Source organism: Saccoglossus kowalevskii, chromosome 17, assembly GCF_978046115.1.
Source record: "Saccoglossus kowalevskii chromosome 17, keSacKowa6.1, whole genome shotgun sequence".
Classification (NCBI taxonomy): domain Eukaryota; kingdom Metazoa; phylum Hemichordata; class Enteropneusta; family Harrimaniidae; genus Saccoglossus; species Saccoglossus kowalevskii.
The window spans coordinates 711,873-735,058 of record NC_140657.1 but is presented as its reverse complement, the minus strand read 5'-3'; the positions used below and the strand labels follow the sequence as shown (position 1 = coordinate 735,058).

Below are 23,186 nucleotides of genomic sequence, written 5' to 3'. Positions count from 1 at the left end.
TAAAACTAACCAATTTATAGGTGGCACCACAGATATCGTGTGTACCACTGATCAAATGTTAGTAAAACTAGGTACGTAGATGCTTTTAGATAATCCACAGTTCTGATTACTTCAGGGTTGAAATCCATGCATATTAATTACCTGTTATTAGTTTCATGTTTGTTTCTTAAGGTAGAGATGCAGTTTACCTGACAGGTATTTTAATTAGTTAATTAGGAAACCAAGTTGTCCTCCCTTGTCCACAAAACTATATATTTTCGGAAAGCTTATTGTATGAATTTTAAAGTTTTGTAGTTTGAAATATGCACAAAAATGTGATTTTTTTGGTCAAAAATGATTTAAAAAAAATTAGCTTCTAAACCATGCTTCTGTTTCCTGTCAAAATTGGTTTACGGGTACATCTGTTTACCATGAAGAAAGTGTCGTCTTGAAAACTGTCTACCAGTTGTCAATTTTGCAGGGCAGCAGCTCAACTTTCACTACAAGGTTATGCATAAATAAACACCCAGGCTAGTTGTCTGTACGATTGTTGTAACACTATTCAACTAAAAACAATGCCCTGACGGCATTTTGAAGATAAACACATTGCCAATCATTTGTGAAAATTTCAAAACAAAAGGTCAAATCGTCTAAGAGCTATTTTTTTCCAAAGTTCTGGAATGTGCACTAAAAAGAAGCTGAGATAATGGCTAATTTGCATAACAATTCACTCAGTAAGAAGTTTGCTAATGCTCATAATTAAAATGGCTGTTACAGTTTCAAATTTAAATGTATTATCGTTTTGTAAAAAGTTAAATACAGTGCATAATATGGAGATCCCGTCATTTCTTTTTTTCACCATGTTTTTTTTTATTATTTATGTACAGCCTTGCTAAATCTTGCTAAGCATTCAAAAGAGATAATTTTGCACCTGTTATCTATATTTTAAAATCGTTTTTTTGAGTCTATAGCCATGACTTTTTCACTCCCAAGTGCCCACAAACCTGCATCTCTACCTTAATATGCATAACTGTAATGTTCTAAGTGCTGTTGTAGTACAGTACAGTGCAAATGGTGTTATAATTTTGTGGTCTGACAAGATATATGTCCAAAATATTAAGTCATATATGGTCATTATTTAATTAAATATTTATAATTGTTAAACCAAAGCTACTTGGGACCACCCTAATTATTTTCTCTATTAGAAGCACATATGCCTACTGTAAAAATAAAGGACAAAGACAAGTCTATGGTCAAAAGAAGAAATATTTCAATGATCTTGCATGCATTAAATACAATGCTTTATGTGTAATGAAGATGCACTTCTAATATAGTAATAAATACAGTATTCTTGGTTATTCATGTCTCTAATACCTTTAGCGCACATGACTTCATTCTAAGCTTTCTTTAATTGATAATTGCATGCAATCTGGACAAAACTAGCTAGATCTTTCCCAATTTTCAGTGGTTACTCTCATTCACTCACACAAATCATAACCAAAATAGTGTTATCACACCCTCAGTTCCACCATCTGAATAGCAGTAAATCCCCTACCATTACTGTGTACAGATCACCTTTACCAGCATGCCAGTCGTGTTCAAAAGAAAGATCCAATTCTTACTTCCATTAGCTTGTTGTTGTGTGCAATGTTGCAAATGTTTATATCCATTCTATGGCAGTAATAGTATATTTTTTAACACAGTTTGTGAAAGAGCTTGTTGATGTGACTCAGAAAGATAAAAGTCTAGAAGACTTCATGCTGTATGACCATGAGACATTGTCACTGTTATCTGCATGGAAGGTTTTCACGTTAGTTGCTGCCAATACTTCAGTAAGTATGATATGAGACATTGTCACTGTTATCTGCATGGAAAATTTTCAAATGGTGAAGCTATATCAACTGACAGGATGCTTTTATCGTGCTGTTACCCCAAATGTTGAACAAAGAGATGCTTTCTAAAGAAATATAGAAATATGAGTGACGTATTTATTAGTTTTAATCGCAAATATTCTAATATCATTCACCAACATTCCTATCTCATTCACCAACATTCCTATCTCATTCACCAACATTCCAATCTCATTCACCAACATTCCTATCTCATTTACCAACATTCCTATCTCATTCACCAACATTCCAATCTCATTCACCAACATGCCTATCTCATTCACCAACATTCCTATCTCATTCACCAAAATTCCAATTTCTTTAAAAAACATTCCAATCTCATTCACTAACATTCCTATCTCATTCACCAACATTCCAATCTCATTCACCAACATTCCTATCTCATTCACCAACATTCCTATCTCATTCACCAACATTCCAATCTCATTCACCAACATTCCTATCTCATTCACCAACATTCCTATCTCATTCACCAACATTCCGATCTCATTCACCAACATTCCAATCTCATTCACCAACATTCCTATCTCATTCACCAACATTCCTATCTCATTCACCAACATTCCATTCTCATTCACCAACATTCCTATCTCATTCACCAACATTCCATTCTCATTCACCAACATTCCTATCTCATTCACCAACATTCCAATTTCTTTCAAAAACATTCCAATCTCATTCACCAACATTCCTATCTCATTCACCAACATTCCTATCTCATTCACCAACATTCCAATCTCATTCACCAACATTCCTATCTCATTCACCAACATTCCTATCTCATTCACCAACATTCCAATCTCATTCACCAACATTCCTATCTCATTCACCAACATTCCTATCTCATTCACCAACATTCCAATCTCATTCACCAACATTCCAATTTCTTTCAAAAACATTCCAATCTCATTCACCAACATTCCTATCTCATTCACCAACATTCCAATCTCATTCACCAACATTCCAATTTCTTTCAAAAACATTCCAATCTCATTCACCAACATTTCTATCTCATTCACCAACATTCCAATCTCATTCACCAACATTCCTATCTCATTCACCAACATTCCTATCTCATTCACCAACATTCCAATCTCATTCAAATACATTCCAATATCTTTCAAAAACATTCCAATCTCATCCACCAACATTCCTATCTCATTCACCAACATTCCTATCTCATTCACCAACATTCCTATCTCATTCACCAACATTCCAATCTCATTCACCAACATTCCAATCTCCTTCACCAACATTCCAATCTCCTTCACCAACATTCCAATCTCCTTCACCAACATTCCAATCTCATTCACCAACATTCCAATCTCATTCACCAACATTCTTATCTCATTCACCAACATTCCTATCCCATTCACCAACATTCCAATCTCATTCACCAACATTCCTATCTCATTCACCAACATTCCAATTTCTTTCAAAAACATTCCTATCTCATTCACTAACATTCCTATCTCATTCACCAACATTCCTATCTCATTCACCAACATTCCTATCTCATTCACCAACATTCCAATCTCATTCACCAACATTCCTATCTCATTCACCAACATTCCAATCTCATTCACCAACATTCCAATCTCATTCACCAACATTCCTATCTCATTCACCAACATTCCAATCTCATTCACCAACATTCCAATTTCTTTCAAAAACATTCCAATCTCATTCACCAACATTCCTATCTCATTCACCAACATTTCAATCTCATTCACCAACATTCCAATTTCTTTCAAAAACATTCCAATCTCATTCACCAACATTCCTATCTCATTCACCAACATTCCAATCTCATTCACCAACATTCCTATCTCATTCACCAACATTCTTATCTCATTCACCAACATTCCAATCTCATTCACCAACATTCCAATCTCATTCACCAACATTCCAATCTCCTTCACCAACATTCCAATCTCCTTCACCAACATTCCAATCTCCTTCACCAACATTCCTATCTCATTCACCAACATTTCAATCTCATTCACCAGCATTCCTATCTCATTCACCAACATTCCAATCTCATTCACCAACATTCCAATCTCATTCACCAACATTCCAATCTCATTCACCAACATTCCTATCTCATTCACCAACATTCCTATCTCATTCACCAACATTCCAATCTCATTCCAATATCTTTCAAAAACATTCCAATCTCACCCACCAACATTCCTATCTCATTCACCAACATTCCTATCTCATTCACCAACATTCCAATCTCCTTCACCAACATTCCAATCTCATTCACCAACATTCCAATCTCATTCACCAACATTCCAATCTCCTTCACCAACATTCCTATCACATTCACCAACATTCCTATCTCATTCACCAACATTCCAATCTCCTTCACCAACATTCCAATCTCATTCACAAACATTCCAATCTCATTCACCAACATTCCAATCTCATCCACCAACATTCCAATCTCATTCACCAACATTCCTATCTCATTCACCAACATTCCAATCTCCTTCACCAACATTCCTATCTCATTCACCAACATTCCAATCTCATTCACCAACATTCCTATCTTATTCACCAACATTCCTATCTCATTCACCAACATTCCTATCTCATTCACCAACATTCCAATCTCCTTCACCAACATTCCAATCTCCTTCACCAACATTCCAATCTCCTTCACCAACATTCCAATCTCATTCACCAACATTCCAATCTCATTCACCAACATTCCAATCTCCTTCACCAACATTCCTATCTCATTCACCAACATTCCTATCTCATTCACCAACATTCCTATCTCATTCACCAACATTCCAATCTCATTCACCAACATTCCAATCTCATTCACCAACATTCCAATCTCATTCACCAACATTCCAATCTCATTCACCAACATTCCTATCTCATTCACCAACATTCCTATCTCATTCACCAACATTCCTATCTCATTCACCAACATTCCAATCTCATTCATCAACATTCCTATCTCATTCACCAACATTCCTATCTCATTCACCAACATTCCAATCTCATTCAAATACATTCCAATATCTTTCAAAAACATTCCAATCTCATCCACCAACATTCCTATCTCATTCACCAACATTCCTATCTCATTCACCAACATTCCAATCTCATTCACCAACATTCCTATCTCATTCACCAACATTCCTATCTCATTCACCAACATTCCTATCTCATTCACCAACATTCCAATCTCATTCACCAACATTCCAATCTCATTCACCAACATTCCAATCTCATTCACCAACATTCCAATCTCATTCACCAACATTCCAATCTCATTCACCAACATTCCTATCTCATTCACCAACATTCCTATCTCATTCACCAAAATTCCAATCTCATTCACCAACATTCCAATCTCATTCATCAACATTCCTATCTCATTCACCAACATTCCTATCTCATTCACCAACATTCCAATCTCATTCAAATACATTCCAATATCTTTCAAAAACATTCCAATCTCATCCACCAACATTCCTATCTCATTCACCAACATTCCTATCTCATTCACCAACATTCCAATCTCCTTCACCAACATTCCAATCTCCTTCACCAACATTCCAATCTCATTCACCAACATTCCTATCTCATTCACCAACATTCCAATCTCCTTCACCAACATTCCTATCTCATTCACCAACATTCCTATCTCATTCACCAACATTCCTATCTCATTCACCAACATTCTTATCTCATTCACCAACATTCCTATCTCATTCACCAACATTCCAATCTCCTTCACCAACATTCCAATCTCCTTCACCAACATTCCTATCTCATTCACCAACATTCCAATCTCCTTCACCAACATTCCTATCTCATTCACCAACATTCCAATCTCATTCACCAACATTCCAATCTCCTTCACCAACATTCCAATCTCCTTCACCAACATTCCAATCTCCTTCAACAACATTCCAATCTCATTCACCAACATTCCTATCTCATTCACCAACATTCCTATCTCATTCACCAACATTCCTATCTCATTCACCAACATTCCTATCTCATTCACCAACATTCCAATCTCCTTCACCAACATTCCAATCTCCTTCACCAACATTCCAATCTCATTCAAATACATTCCAATCTCATTCACCAACATTCCTATCTCATTCACCAACATTCCAATCTCATTCACCAACATTCCTATCTCATTCACCAACATTCCTATCTCATTCACCAACATTCCTATCTCATTCACCAACATTCCAATCTCCTTCACCAACATTCCAATCTCCTTCACCAACATTCCAATCTCCTTCACCAACATTCCATTCTCCTTCACCAACATTCCAATCTCATTCACCAACATTCCTATCTCATTCACCAACATTCCTATCTCATTCACCAACATTCCAATCTCATTCACCAACATTCCAATCTCATTCACCAACATTCCTATCTCATTCACCAACATTCCAATCTCATTCACCAACATTCCAATCTCATTCACCAACATTCCTATCTCATTCACCAACATTCCAATCTCATTCACCAACACTCTATCTCATTCACCAACATTCCAATCTCCTTCACCAACATTCCAATCTCCTTCACCAACATTCCTATCTCATTCACCAACATTCCTATCTCATTCACCAACATTCCTATCTCATTCACCAACATTCCAATATACAACTTATACATTATACATTAACACACCTTTTGAAATTCTCATTTTACAACGACATCATATTCATTAATGATATGTTAACAGTTTTTAAAGCTTTGTATATTTTTTCCATGCCATTCATTCTTTTATCAGCATTATTGTATTTTTTCTCAAAAGGGTTGTATAATGTGTCTTAACGATGATCCAACCAAAGAAGTCATTTTAGATAATATTATATCTGCCCTGAAGACACAGGTAGGAAATGCTTCTTTCAACATAGTTGTCATACTCCTCTGTGAACATTGCACAGATAATATTGTGAAGTGAAAACATACCCCTGTTTCCTAGTAAAATTTTATTTAAAAATTTACTTATAACCATTTTATATCAAGTGCCATAATATCTATAAACATCTCTTGACCAGAAAAATCTTTCATTGTGAAGTGTCCTTATATTAGCTTTGAATTAATTTCTATGGTTAGTAATCAATTAACATACAGGAGCACCTTTAGTTTATGTCTGATATCTGACAAATATCAACTTGACAGTTTTAGAAAATGACAAACTGTTGTAAATAATTTGTTGTAGGTTGCAAATGACACGATGTCTTTGTTTAACTTGAAATCGGGATCATTACTCAGCAGTTTATATCTTTCACTATTGAAACACTGGAGCAGGTATGTTTTTCATTCATTAGGGTTTCGAGCCCTATGGGACGAAACCCTATTGTAATTGCTTTGATTATTATTATTATTTTTCCGCCGTTTTTTGTAAGTTCTGCGATTGATTTGCCATTTTGCATGCTGATAAAGGGCCATGAGTTGTGGTGCATACCCCAAAACCAGCTATGTAGGTCACATGACCTGGCCGCCATCTTAGGTAGAACACAAACCGGAAGTGCTCAATTGCACCACTTTCTGAGGGTCTAGGAACTTCCGTTTTTTTGTGTGGCATCATTGGCTCATGTCTAGCAAATATCATGTGACCTTGGCCGCCATATTGGATTTTGTGAAAATTGACAAAAAACTTTTAAAATCTTCTTCTTAAAAATGACTCATTCATGTGATCAGAAATTTGCTTTAAAGCACCTATGGCCATAGCTCTACAAAGTTACTGAAGCAGATTTTTGAAAAATGGCTTCCTTTGGCAGCCATCTTAGATTTAGTAAAAACTGAAAGTACGCTATAACTCATGAACAATTTGCCAGATTGACACCAAAGTTGGCATACAACATCCCTTCGATAAGATGAGTATGTGTTCATGAAAATATTTCCCATGAATCAAGTGGTTTTGGCGGCCATCTTGAATTTATCAAAAAAATGAAAAAAACCTCAAAAAATTATCTTCTTAAAAACTGCTTGCTTGTTTGACATATAGTATCACTGTTGATAGCTCTACAAAGTCACTGAAGCAGATTTTCAAAAAATGGCTTCCCTTGGCAGCCATCTTGGATTTAGTAAAAAGCAAAATTACGCTAAAACTTATGAATAATTTGCCAGATTTAAACAAAACTCGGCATACAACATCCGCTCAATAAGATGATTATGTGTTCATGAAAATATTTCCCATGGTTCAAGTGGTTTTGGTGGCCATGTTGAATTTATCACAAAAATGCAAAAAATCTCAAAAAATTATCTTCTTTAAAACTGCTTGCTTGTTTGACAATCAATTTAGCATATAGTATCTTTGTTGATAGCTCTACAAAGTTACTGAAGCAGATTTTTGAAAAATGGCTTCTTTTGGCAGCCATCTTGGATTTAGTAAAAAGTGAAATTATGCTATAACTCGTGAACAATTTGCCAGATGTAAACCAAACTTGGCATACAACATCCATTCAGTAAGATGATTATGTGTTCATGAAAAATTTTCCCATGATTCAAGTGGTTTTGGCGGCCATTTTGAATTTATCGAAATAATGCAAAAAACCTCAAAAAATTATCTTCTTAAAAACTGCCCGCTTGTTTGACAAGTAATTTAGAATATGGCACCTATGTTGATAGCTCTACAAAGTTACTGAAACTGATTATTGAAAAAATGGCTTCCATTGGCAGCCATCTTGGATTTAGTAAAAGAGAAAAAGTTCTATAACACATGAACTATTTGCCTGACTGATACAAAATTCGGTATGTGGAATCCTTGCATTAAGTTTATTATATTCCTGTGAAATCAAATCCATATATTGTGTAGTTTGTCTGCTATCTTGCATTCTAGACATGAAACATTCGTCAAATAATCACATCGAGCAAGTGCAATTTGCCATGAGCCACGCAGGCTCGAAACCCGTCATCGCTGCTATGCAGCTATATTTAATGTTGTCACAGTCCCTCTATTAGTTGTTTCTAAACTGGTGATAGAGGGACTGTGGTTAATCCACATAATTTACATTTTCTCAGTTGTCACTATCACCATTTGTTGCATGTCATCTCTTAAATCGGTCAAGTGCAGTGTTCCCCAATAATCTATCTTGGGCCCGTTACTCTTCCTTATCTACATCAAGAACATTAATAAATCAACAGACTATTTTTACTTTCGACATTTTGCTGATAATACTGGCCTATTTAAATGAAAAGAAAGTCACCATGTAAACTGAAACTCTATTAATGACGATTTAGCAAAGGTGTCTGACTGGTATAGAGAAAAACAAATTATATACTTAGTCTTTAAAACTCTCTCCAAATCAATTACTATTCAAAGCAAACTACAATTAGATAGTTCACCTATTTAGGGCGATTTTGCTGTCTGTGACGTTGAAATCACACATAGAAAAAGTAATGTCACAAAGTTGGTATGATTTCACATATCTGCCATTATGTTCTGAGAGCAGTCCTTGTGTTACTTTACAATGCAATTATACTACCTCACCTCACATACTGCATCAAATCTGGGGAAACGCCACTTTACTTATACCCATTTGTTAGTCCCCGTTCGGACGCAGTCCGAAAACGGGGACTTATGTTTTGCCCTGTGTGCGTCCGTGCGTCCGTGCGTCCGTGATCACCTGTATCTCGAACATGCATGGACCGATTGAGTTCAAACTTCACTCATACATCACACATTATATGGGACATATGCACATGCATTTTTTTCATGATCCGATTAACGATAGCCGAATAGCGACCATTTTAAGGCCGAAAATGCATCAAAATCGCACATTTTCACCATTCCGGACCCGGATCTCAGTTATGCATGGACGGATTTTGTTCAAATTTGGTACATACATTAAACATAATAGGACCTTGATGCACGTCATTTTTTTTTTGGGATCGGGTTCGAAATGGCCGACTGGCGGCCATTTTGTTTTAAAGAATTCAGTTCTGGATCCGTATCCGAGACATGCTTGGATTGATCGAGTTCAAACTTCACACACACAAGGTACATCATGTCACAAATATGTATGTGCATTTGTTTCATGATCTCATTAACGATAGCCAAATGGCGGCCGCTTTAAGGCCGAAAATGCATTGAAATCGCACATTTTCACCATTCCGGACCCAGATCTCAGTTATGCATGGACGGATTTCATTCAAATTTGGTACATACATTAAACATAATAGGACCTTGATGCACGTCATTTTTTTTTTCGGATCAAGTTCGAAATAGCCGACTGGCGGCCATTTTGTTTTAAAGAATTCAGTTCTGGATCCGTATCCGAGACATGCTTGGATTGATCAAGTTCAAACTTCACACACACAAGGTACATCATGTCACAAATATGTATGTGTATTTGTTTCATGATCTCATTAACGATAGCCAAATGGCGGCCGCTTTAAGGCCGAAACTGCATTGAAATCGCACATTTTCACCATTCCGGACCCGGATCTCAGTTATGCATGGACGGATTTCATTCAAACTTGGTACATACATTAAACATAATAGGACCTTGATGCACGTCATTTTTTTTTTCGGATCAAGTTCGAAATAGCCGACTGGCGGCCATTTTGTTTTAAAGAATTCAGTTCTGGATCCGTATCCGAGACATGCTTGGATTGATCGAGTTCAAACTTCACACACACAAGGTACATCATGTCACAAATATGTATGTGCATTTGTATCATGATCTCATTAACGATAGCCAAATGGCGGCCGCTTTAAGGCCGAAAATGCATTGAAATCGCACATTTTCACCATTCCGGACCCGTATCTCAGTTATGCATGGATGGATTTTGTTCAAATTTGGTACATACATTAAACATAATAGGACCTTGATGCACGTCTTTTTTTTTTTCGGATCAAGTTCGAAATGGCTGACTGGCAGCCATTTTGTTAAAGAATTCAGTTCTGGATCCGTATCCAAGACATGTCTGGATTGATCAAGTTCAAACTTCACACACACATGGTACATCATGTCACAAATAGATATGTGCCTTTGTTTCATGATCTGCTTAACAATAGCGAAATGATGGCCATTTTAAGGCCGAAAATGCATCAAAATCACGTATTTTCACAATTCCAGAACCGGATCTCAGTCATGCATGGATGGATTTTGTTCAGATTTAGCACAATGTGTTGTACATATGCAGGTGCATTTCGGTCATGATCTGCTTTGAATGTATATGTCACTCAAATATGAACGGAACGGGGACGTGTCATTGACAATGACTTGTTGGTTACATAAAAAGGTTGTCCGGCTTATCACATTCTCTAATTTTTATGCTCACTCCGCATCACTATTTCAACAACTCCTTGAACTAAATAAACTCTGTAAACTCTACTCATGCTTTTTAGCTCTGCCTATCGACTTTGTCGAGCGGAGCTTATCATATGAGTGATTGTCCGTCGTCCGTGTCAATGTTTTACTTTTCCGACTTCTTCTTGAAAACTACAAGCCTGAATGCTTTGATACTTGGTGAATATGTACCTTGGGTAGACCTCTCTCAGATTTGTTCATTTCATGATGATATCTTCAATTCTCTAATTTTAGTGAATATTTTTGTCATTTTTGGTAAAAAGTGATATTTTCGACTTCTTGTTGAAAACCGCAAATCCAATTGCTTTGATATTACATATATAGGTACTACATGTGGACCTCTCTCAGATTTGTTCATTTCATAATGATATCTTCAATTCTCTAATTTTGGTGAATATTTTTGTAATTTTTGGAAAAAAAGTGATATTTTCGACTTCTTGTTAAAAACCTCAAGTCCAATTGCTTTGATATTACATATATAGGTACTACATGTGGACCTCTCTCAGATTTGTTCATTTTGTAATGATATCTTTAATTCTCTAATTTTGGTGAATATTTTTGTAATTTTTGGTAAAAAGTGATATTTTCGACTTCTTGTTGAAAACCTCTCTCAGATTTGTTCATTTTCTAATGATATCTTCTGTTCTTTAATTGCCAGCGGAGCTATCTTACTCGACAGGCTGCTTGTTTAGATTTGATTTAAAAAATAAACACTGCTCATAATATCAGTAGTTATTTCAACCAACAATCACATCGCTATCCGAACAAAAACATCCTCCAATGGGTACCTCCCAATCCCTAAACAAGTCTATCACTCTAACATAATATAACATATGTCTCTATCAAACACTGGAACATTCTCCCCTTATTTATTAATAAACATCATAGAATATCAAGGTTAAAACATTATCTTATTTCATTGACATAATTATTATTCACAGTTATTTATTCATTTATTTGTTTGTTTATCTCATTTATCTATAAAAATTGTACTTATTAAGGTTATATAAATTTACAGATATATATACTTTTACAGTTATCTCAACATATGTTTATAGAACTGTATTACTGTTAATAAAATAAGGGCCACGGACACGATTAGTTCTTTCGAACTATTTCCGTGATCTCCATCAGAGCGTCTTGATCACTGTATCTCATCGGTTTTAATTACTTGTAATTACATCATTTTTGATGAAATAAAAAACAAAAATGGAATAAATTACTTGTTCTGTGTACATTTCCTTAGTTGTCACTATCAGCAATGGCATAAACTGATTGACTTGGTATGGACTCTGGAGAAAATGGTGTTTGGCAGAAATCAAGTTATTAATAGAATACAAAGCACATTATTGGCTGCTATTTCAGTATTATTACAGTATAACAGAGATGTTAAAATTACTCAACGTAAGAATTCTCACTTGTTCTGTTATGTGGTGACTACTTTAATACAGTGATGTATTCTGTGTATGTATGGAATAGAGTTTTTGTGTCTCAGTATTTGTGTATTTATTTATTAACATATTGTTTGTCAACATTCTCGCAGACAGTGTGTTAATCTTTTCACCACCAAATAGTCTTGTGCATAGTTTGCACTTTCCTTCAGAAGGGATAAAAATAGTCAAATGTTTTGAATAAAATCTTAATTTTGCCTCAAATTTGTCACTTGGCTTCAAAATTAGAGTTCATTTTCAGAATTGGAAATATTGAAGAATACAAGAAAAAAGTGCAGACAAATTTAGGTGAGGAAGTCTGGTGGTGAAAAGATTAAGATACCAGTAATACATTCTGTTGCTATATTCTCTGTGACCACATACACTATAGTATCCAGTAATACATTCTGTTGCTATATTCTCTGTGACCACATACACTATAGTATCCAGTAATACATTCTGTTGCTATATTCTCTGTGACCACATACACTATAGTATCCAGTAATACATTCTGTTGCTATATTCTCTGTGACCACATACACTATAGTATCCAGTAATACATTCTGTTGCTATATTCTCTGTGACCACATACACTATAGTATCCAGTAATACATTCTGTTGCTATATTCTCTGTGACCACATACACTATAGTATCCAGTAATTAATATATTATTACTCATACATATGATTAATAATGGTGGACCAACAGATGTCGCTAATATTATAATATTCAAATAATTCATTGGTTTACATCAACAATATTATAATAGTTGATTTATTTCATTTAAACTTTACCCACAGTGATTATATTTGAAGATGTAGTCGAGTTTTAAATTTAGATTGTAACCAAATCTCTATTTCATGTGTGAATCTTTATAATCACAATTAAAAAATGACAAAATAAATTTACACTCAACTTCAATACTATAATACTTGTCAATTATTTGTACAGTAACTTTAAAAACTATGAATTATGTAGAAACATTTTCATACATATTAATTCATATAATGAAGAATATGTGTACAAAAAAACTTGAGTAGTGCTCAAAAGATTAATTTTTCCAATTTTTATTTGCAATAAAATTATATGAATTCACACATACTGTGATAAAAATAGTATAGATTTGGTTACAACTACCATTATAATATGTATACCACCCATTAATTCAATAAATGATAAAATATTGCCATGCATGTAATCAATGATAACAAGCAATGATTAATATTACAGAAATATCCAACTCATTGGTTGGCAGACTATTTCCTCTTGTTTGCCTTGCTATACAACAAAGTAGTACATTATACTGTCAGCAACCAACTGACATCACAGACCGTCTGGAAGATCAGAAAAAGATATCAAGTCACAACAAGAAACATACTGTAAGTTGTGAACTTTATGCATGACAGAGATCACTGTAAGTTGTCTGTGCCTATTAAGTAGCTAATTTGCTTATTTACCCATTTCAGCCTTTTAAAACAAAATCTAAAAAAAAACTTTTAACAAATGTTATCGAATTTAATTCACAGATACTTTGTGATAATGCACAGACATGAGGGCCATGGTTTTGTTTATTAAGTAGCTAATTTGGATATTAATTATTTCAGCCTGTGTATACAAAATCTAATGTTCAGTTTAGGGTTAATTTTTGTTCTTACTAATTACCTACTTTGCATGAATTAATCAATTTATAGGTGCTTCACAGATAACTTGAGTACCGTACTCAAATTTAAATGAAAATAAGTGCTATTGGATAATCCATGGATGTGATTACTTCAGGGTTGAAATCCTTGTATATCATATACCTACTTGGTATAAATAGTTTAATGTATCCTTCTTAATATGCATAATTGTAATGTACTAAACACTCCTACAGATATTGACATGCAACCAGTGCTATAATGAAAGCATCTGACAATGTGATACTAATGTATGGTTATGTGACCTCAATAATATACATAACTGTAATATCTTAAGTACTGTTGCAGATAGGGGCATGTAATTGGTGCTATAATTTTGTGGTCTGACAAGATATATGACCAAAATATTAGGTCATCATTTGTGGTCATTATTTCATTAAATATTATAATTTTTAAACCATAGCCACAAGGAAACTACCTTGATCATTGCTTGCAGTTACTTTTTTTAATGCTGTATTTGTTGTATTAGAAGCACTTATGCTTACTGTAAATATAAATGTCTATGGTCCAAATAAGATATACATTGTGTATATTTCAATATTTTTGCATGCAATAAACACGATTTTATGTGTATTGAAGATGTGCTTCTAATATTATAAATATAGTATTCCTTATTTGTATTTATGCCACCAATAACTTGGGACACTTGGAGGTTCTTAGTAAAGTTTCAAATGTTACCTGACAGGGGCTATGTCATGCCATTTTTTTTTTTTTACTTCAGTTACCTATTATTGGTGTATGTCTCTTGGATGAATTGGTCAGTGGTCCTGTTGATACATGGTTACCACTGCTGAGACAACATAGTATACTTCCATTACTTATAACAACATTACAGTCATGTATTGTGGTATGTACACCAATGATGAGACAACACATAGTTAAATTACTACTTATAGTATACATTCTTTCTATTACTTGTATTCCTGTTATTAGAGATGAAGAGCCATGTGTTAACATTCCATTTCATTTACTTCACAGAAAAAACAGGGACTATACTATGTGGAGGCTGTAATGAATCTCTTGTTAAATCTGTCTCAAATACAACAGGTGAGTGCTGTGATTGAGATGCCCACAGCGGCTGTATGTTATTTGAAATTGTTTTTAAACTTTATTCACATATTCGATGCTAACTAGGTAACTTTATTATGTTCAATACTGACCATTAGGTAACCTACTTCATTGTGTCTATCTCAATACTGACCATTAGGTAATCTACTTTATTGTGTCTAACTCAATACTGACTATTAGGTATTGTACTTTATTGTGTCTAACTCAATACTGACTATTAGGTAACCTACTTTATTGTGTCTAACTCAATACTGACTATTAGGTAACCTACTTTATTGTGTCTATCTCAATACTGACCATTAGGTAACCTATTTTATTGTGTCTAACTCAATAATGACCATTAGGTAACCTATTTTATTGTGTCTAACTCAATACTGACCATTAGGTAACCTATTTTATTGTGTCTAACTCAATACTGACCATTAGGTAACCTACTTTATTGTGTCTAACTCAATACTGACTATTAGGTAACCTACTTCATTGTGTCTAACTCAATACTGACCATTAGGTAACCTACTTTATTGTGTCTAACTCAATACTGACTACTAGGTAACCTACTTTATTGTGTCTATCTCAATACTGACCATTAGGTAACCTACTTTATTGTGTCTAACTCAATACTGACTATTAGGTAACCTACTTCATTGTGTCTATCTCAATACTGACCATTAGGTAACCTACTTTATTGTGTCTAACTCAATACTGACCATTAGGTAACCTACTTTATTGTGTCTATCTCAATACTGACTGTTAGGTAACCTACTTTACTGTGTCTATCTCAATACTGACTATTAGGTAACCTACTTTACTGTGTCTATCTCAATACTGACTATTAGGTAACCTACTTTATTGTGTCTAACTCAATACTGACCATTAGGTAACCTATTTTATTGTGTCTATCTCAATACTGACCATTAGGTAACCTACTTTATTGTGTCTAACTCAATACTGACCATTAGGTAACCTACTTTATTGTGTCTAACTCAATAATGACCATTAGGTAACCAACTTTATTGTGTCTAACTCAACAATGACCATTAGGTAACCAACTTTATTGTGTCTAACTCAATACTGACCATTAGGTAACCTACTTTATTGTGTCTAACTCAATACTGACTATTAGGTAACCTACTTCATTGTGTCTATCTCAATACTGACCATTAGGTAATCTACTTTATTGTGTCTATCTCAATACTGACCATTAGGTAACCTACTTTACTGTGTCTAACTCAATACTGACTATTAGGTAACCTACTTTATTGTGTCTATCTCAATACTGATCAATACTGACCATTAGGTAACCTACTTTATTGTGTCTAACTCAATACTGACTATTAGGTAACCTACTTTATTGTGTCTATCTCAATACTGACCATTAGGTAACCTATTTTATTGTGTCTAACTCAATACTGACTATTAGGTAACCTACTTTATTGTGTCTATCTCAATACTGACCATTAGGTAACCTACTTTATTGTGTCTAACTCAATACTGACCATTACGTAACCTACTTTATTGTGTCTAACTCAATACTGACTATTAGGTAACCTACTTTATTGTGTCTAACTCAATACTGACTATTAGGTAACCTACTTTATTGTGTCTAACTCAATAATGACCATTAGGTAACCTACTTTATTGTGTCTAACTCAATACTGACCATTAGGTAACCTACTTTATTGTGTCTAACTCAATACTGACTATTAGGTAACCTACTTCATTGTGTCTATCTCAATACTGACCATTAGGTAATCTACTTTATTGTGTCTATCTCAATACTGACCATTAGGTAACCTACTTTATTGTGTCTAACTCAATACTGACTATTAGGTAACCTACTTTATTGTGTCTATCTCAATACTGACCATTAGGTAACCTATTTTATTGTGTCTAACTCAATACTGACCATTAGGTAACCTACTTTATTGTGTCTAACTCAATACTGACCATTAGGTAACCTACTTTATTGTGTCTAACTCAATACTGACCATTAGGTAACCTATTTTATTGTGTCTAACTCAATACTGACTATTAGGTAACCTACTTTATTGTGTCTATCTCAATACTGACCATTAGGTAACCTACTTTATTGTGTCTAACTCAATACTGACTATTAGGTTACCTACTTTATTGTGTCTAACTCAATACTGACCATTAGGTAACCTATTTTATTGTGTCTAACTCAATACTGACCATTAGGTAACCTACTTTATTGTGTCTAACTCAATACTGACCATTAGGTTACCTACTTTATTGTGTCTAACTCAATACTGACTATTAGGTAACCTACTTTATTGTGTCTAACTCAATACTGACCATTAGGTAACCTACTTTATTGTGTCTAACTCAATACTGACCATTAGGTTACCTACTTTATTGTGTCTAACTCAATACTGACCATTAGGTAACCTACTTTATTGTGTCTAACTCAATAGGGCTTAATATTCAACAAACAACTTTAATTCAAGGCCAATTTTTAGCTCCGCTGTCGACTTTGTTGAGCAGAGCTTATCATATGAGTGATTGTCCGTCGTTCGTGTCAATGTTTTACTTTTTAGCTCCGCTGTCGACTTTGTCGAGCGGAGCTTATCATATGAGTGATTGTCCGTCGTCGTCGTCGTCCGTGTCAATGTTTTACTTTTTCGACTTCTTCTTGAAAACTACAAGCCTGAATGCTTTGATACTTGGTGTATATGTACCTTGGGTAGACCTCTCTTAGTTTTGTTCATTTCATGATGATATCTTTAATTCTCTAATTTTGGTGAATATTTTTGTCATTTTTGGTAAAAACTGATATTTTCGACTTCTTGTTAAAAACCGCAAGTGCAAATGCTTTGATATTACATATATAGGTACTACATGTGGACCTCTCTCAGATTTGTTCATTTTGTAATGATATCTTTAATTCTCTAATTTTGGTGAATATTTTTGTCATTTTTTGGTGAAAAGTGATATTTTCGACTTCTTGTTAAAAACCGCAAGTCCAATTGCTTTGGTACTACATATATAGGTACTACATGTGGACCTCTCTCAGATTTGTTTATTTCGTGATGATATCTTCAATTCTCTAATTTTGGTGAATATTTTTGTAATTTTTGGTAAAAAGTGATATTTTCGACTTCTTGTTAAAAACTGTAAGTCCGATTGCTTTGATACTATTCATATTGTTCATTTTCTAATGATGTCTTCAGTTCTTTAATTGAAATGTGCATTGCTAACAGCGGAGCTATCTCAGCCGATAGGCTGCTTGTTTGACTTCTTCTTGAAAACTACAAGCCTGAATGCTTTGATACTTGGTGTGTATGTACCTGGGGTAGACCTCTCTTAAATTTGTTCATTTCATGATGATATCTTCAATTCTCTAATTTTGGTGAATATTTTTGTCATTTTTGGTAAAAAGTGACATTTCGACTTCTTGTTAAAAACCGCAAGTCCAATTGCTTTGATATTACATATATAGGTACTACATGTGGACCTTTCTCAGATTGTTCATTTTGTAATGTAATCCTCAATTCTCTAATTTTGGTGAATATTATTGTCATTTTTGGTAAATAGTGATATTTTTGACTTCTTGTTAAAAACCGCAAGTCCAATTGCTTTGATATTACATATATAGGTACTACATGTGGATCTCTCTCAGATTTGTTCATTTTGTAATGATATCTTTAGTTCTCTAATTTTAATGAATATTTTTGTCATTTTTGGTAAAAAGTGATATTTTCAACTTCTTGTTAAAAACCGCAAGTCCAATTGCTTTGATATTACATATATAGATGCTACATGTGGACCTTTCTGAGATTTGTTCATTTCGTGATGATATCCTCAATTCCCTAATTTTGGTGAATGTTTTTGTAATTTTTGGTAAAAAGTGGTATTTTTGATTTCTTGTTAAAAACCGCAAGTCCAATTGCTTTGATATTACATATATAGATACTACATGTGGACCTCTCTCAGATTTGTTCATTTCATCGTGATATCTTAAATTTCTTAATTTTGGTGAATATTTTTGTCATTTTTGATAAAAAGTGATATTTTTGACTTCTTGTTAAAAACCGTAAGTCCGATTGCTTTGATATTACATATATAAGTACTACATGTGGACCTCTCTAAGATTTGTTCATTTTGTGATGATATCTTCAATTATCTAATTTTGATGAAGATTTATGTCATTTTTGGTAAAAAGTGATATTTTTGAGTTATTGTTGAAAACAGCAAGTCCAATTGCTATACATACTTATACATATTGATCATTTTCTAATGATATCTTCAGTTCTTTAATTGAAATGTGCCTTGCTAACAGCGGAGCTATCTCAGCTGAGAGGCTGCTTGTTTTTTAAATGCCTTACACTGATTAAAATCGTATTTGACTTTGATTCAGTGAATTTTGTTTGTATTTAATAAGACAAACATAAGTATATAGTGTATGCTAAACATTATTTATTGCAGCAGTATCATTACGTAACATGTTTTCATTTTCTGTGTCTGTTTTAATTCAATCTAGGCAGCAGAAGCTGTCAGTAACTGTGGTTTAACACAGCATACATGCATAACATTCACTGCTACATATCAGAAAAATACAGAAGGAGAAATTAATGGTCATGTGACAATAGTAAGTAAACTGATATGATAGATAATATAATATATTGTTTTGAAGCTCACTGGGTGAGTGTGTTGTGGTACCCTTAGCTGAGTCTTGATTTTCTTCTTGTAACTGACTGGCCACTTTGAATTGGTTTTATTATGGTTATATATTATATTTGACTGTTTGTAGCTGATATTTTCAAATAATTTTTTTCTCAGAAGGAGCAATCAGAGCCGGTGACATGGTTAAGTGTTTACAGACAATCTCTGACTTTAATGGCGTCTATGCTGGCTACTTTGAAACATTCATTTCTGACCGATGCACTCAATTTTTTTGGTGTTCATCAGGATCGTATCACACAAGTGAGTTGCTAAAACAGTTCAAGGTTATAATATTTTATTTGAGGGAGGATAACGTGAAGCTTATACTGTAAAATCTGTATTAAAAGCTGCGGCTTCTATTAAAATAGTACAATGCAACAGAAGGGATGCAGCTTCTATTAGAGCATCTACACATATGCGACCTGGTGAATTTTTGGGTCTCGATTGTTCAAAAAGAATGGGTGCGGCTTCTATTGGGGATGCGGCTTCTAATACAGATTTTACGGTATATACAATTATATTATAGCATTATCAATACCAGTGGATATTATGACGTCATTGCAGCAGATTATTTGCGAGGAGAAACTATTTAAAAAGAAGAGAAATTGTTAGATAACAAATATTTGATGCTAAAATTGGCATAAAATAAAATGGTCCATTGCCATTAACAGTAAATTTCAATATTGAAATCAGACAATTTTGTGAGGGCATCACATCGTTGTCTGCTGTGTACGGTAAAGCGCACTTGCTGGAAGCGTTCATTTAGTATGCATTCTATAAATTCTATGACTGATGTCACTGTCCTGGTGGTCGCCCTATCGTGTCGAAAAAGTGAAGTTAACCTAGAAATTAACCATCTTTCTTGGATGTCTAACACCTATAAGCTTTCCAGCCATTTTCGTTCGCTCGCTACGCCTGTAAGTTTTGTTTGGCTTAAAAATATTAGTCAAATCACTGGCTTCCTATAGAATTTGAAAATAACTATTACACAGATAGGACAGTTGCAAATAATATTTACCTTGATGGTTTGAAAATACTCTGAAGATGGAGTAACGTTACAATTACGTACATGTACCCCAGGTATGCACCCCTACGCACAGTCAATCCAGCAGATGATCTAACGTTGTGTAGTGCAAGGCTACGACAGACACGCAGATCACTGTGTGCCATTCACTCGGGCGATCACTACAATGCTAGTCCACATCACACATCAGTCACTCGTCCACTCGCAATGTAAGTGATTTAAATACAATATTTTTTGATGGATTAAAACTAGTTTCTTTCTTAGTTTGCCATATGAGATTGTGGAAATTTAGGTTCACGGGCAGCGACTGTGAAACTGTTGCGTTCACTGTAGAATTTTTTCCAAATTTTCTACTTTTTATTTACAGCGCTACAAAATAACAACCCGACAACCCATGAGCTTTCGCCCATTACGGGTTGGCGGGTCATTCATCATTGTTTAAATATACAACATTTCCCAGGGACTTGTCCAAGCACATGTGTGTCTGTATGTCCATCTATCTCACGTATATGGATTGATCTCATTCAAAAACGCTATGCATATAGAACACATACATTTGGTTTTTGCACAGAACATTGTGGTACTTAATGGTTAACTTATGTACGTTGTTGCTATGGTTAACTTATGTACGTTGTTGCTATGGTTAACTTATGTACGTTGTTGCTATGGTTAACTTATGTACGTTGTTGCTATGGTTAACTTATGTACGTTGTTGCTATGGTTAACTTGTGTACGTTGTTGCTATGGTTAACTTATGTACGTTGTTGCTATGGTTAACTTATGTACGTTGTTGCTATGGTTAACTTATGTACGTTGTTGCTATGGTTAACTTATGTACGTTGTTGCTATGGTTAACTTATGTACGTTGTTGCTATGGTTAACTTATGTACGTTGTTGCTATGGTTAACTTATGTACGTTGTTGCTATTGTTAACTTATGTACGTTGTTGCTATGGTTAACTTATGTACGTTGTTGCTATGGTTAACTTATGTACGTTGTTGCTATGGTTAACTTATGTACGTTGTTGCTATGGTTAACAATCAGATTAATTTCTAAATTTGCATCTTACCTCAGCTATTAGAATTGCAAATGGAACAGTCTGAAGTGAAGGTACTCTATGATGTACGATGTACAGGCCACATCACAGTTGAAATTTACAAATCATTTTTACCTTGCCCGTAACATCAAAGATGGAAGGGAAAGGTATATTAAGGGAAAATTTCTGTCCGCCATTGTCGTCGTCGTTGATAATTGTTATTGTGTGCACAATAACTTTACTAATTCTGTTCCAAACTTTATCAAACTTGGTCACCTTATTCATCAGTATAAAGTCTTCCCTGAGATGTCCTGTATGAAAATATCATGTAAAAATTGAGAAATAAAATATTTTGATTGTTTCTACTTGACTAATATCTGGTCACTGATCTCAGTGGAAATATGCATAGTTGTATGTGTTCAATGAGGCAAATCATTTATCTTGTAATAAGATCCTTGGTAATGTATCTCCAAAATCCCGTGGGAATACTATACTGGGTTTCAAAACCAACTCATGGCAGAGAGTTTTTGCACAGTCTGATACACATTTGGAAACCTACCAATAAAATCTTTACAGAAAACATGATGTCACAAAATCAATATAAGCACTCCTAACTGGGTTCCAAATTTTGATCAAGATCTGAAGCCAATAGAAAATCTGTTTAGTCCAAAGTTATCAAATCAAAAACAATACATAAAAAGCAAAACGTTGCATCCACATTTTGAAAAGAAAATTGTACTCAAAAATAGGTATTCTGTATTTGACAAACAGTTTATTCAATAAATGAAAATTCACAGGAATTTGTTTCAGCTATTAGAACAGAATAATAGAGCTTTTATAATAATTTAAAAACACACTTTAAAAACAAAGATTGCAATGTTTGAAGATGTAGATTCTCAGGGAGACAAAAGTACTGTTGACTTCTTTCTCCACTGGACACCAACTAACTATGATAGAGAGCGTTTTTTGAATATAATAAGGCAGTTCATATTTGTCTCAGTGAATCATTAATTTTTGACAGACCACCGAACAAAATAC

General features: G+C 34.3%; 1 protein-coding gene across 1 annotated transcript in view; it reads left to right on the top strand.

Annotated features, from left to right (window-relative positions):
- The window catches only part of LOC100373187 (nucleoporin NUP188-like), a 109,679-nt gene that overhangs the window by 68,147 nt on the left and 18,346 nt on the right, over positions 1–23,186 (top strand). The window contains exons 36-44 of the mRNA XM_085492356.1: positions 1,683–1,811; positions 6,700–6,777; positions 7,111–7,199; positions 12,456–12,613; positions 13,871–14,019; positions 15,059–15,184; positions 15,316–15,384; positions 19,907–20,014; positions 20,206–20,349. Coding sequence (XP_085348482.1) covers positions 1,683–1,811; positions 6,700–6,777; positions 7,111–7,199; positions 12,456–12,613; positions 13,871–14,019; positions 15,059–15,184; positions 15,316–15,384; positions 19,907–20,014; positions 20,206–20,349 — 1,050 coding nt within the window. The remainder of the gene's footprint in view (positions 1–1,682; positions 1,812–6,699; positions 6,778–7,110; positions 7,200–12,455; positions 12,614–13,870; positions 14,020–15,058; positions 15,185–15,315; positions 15,385–19,906; positions 20,015–20,205; positions 20,350–23,186) is intronic.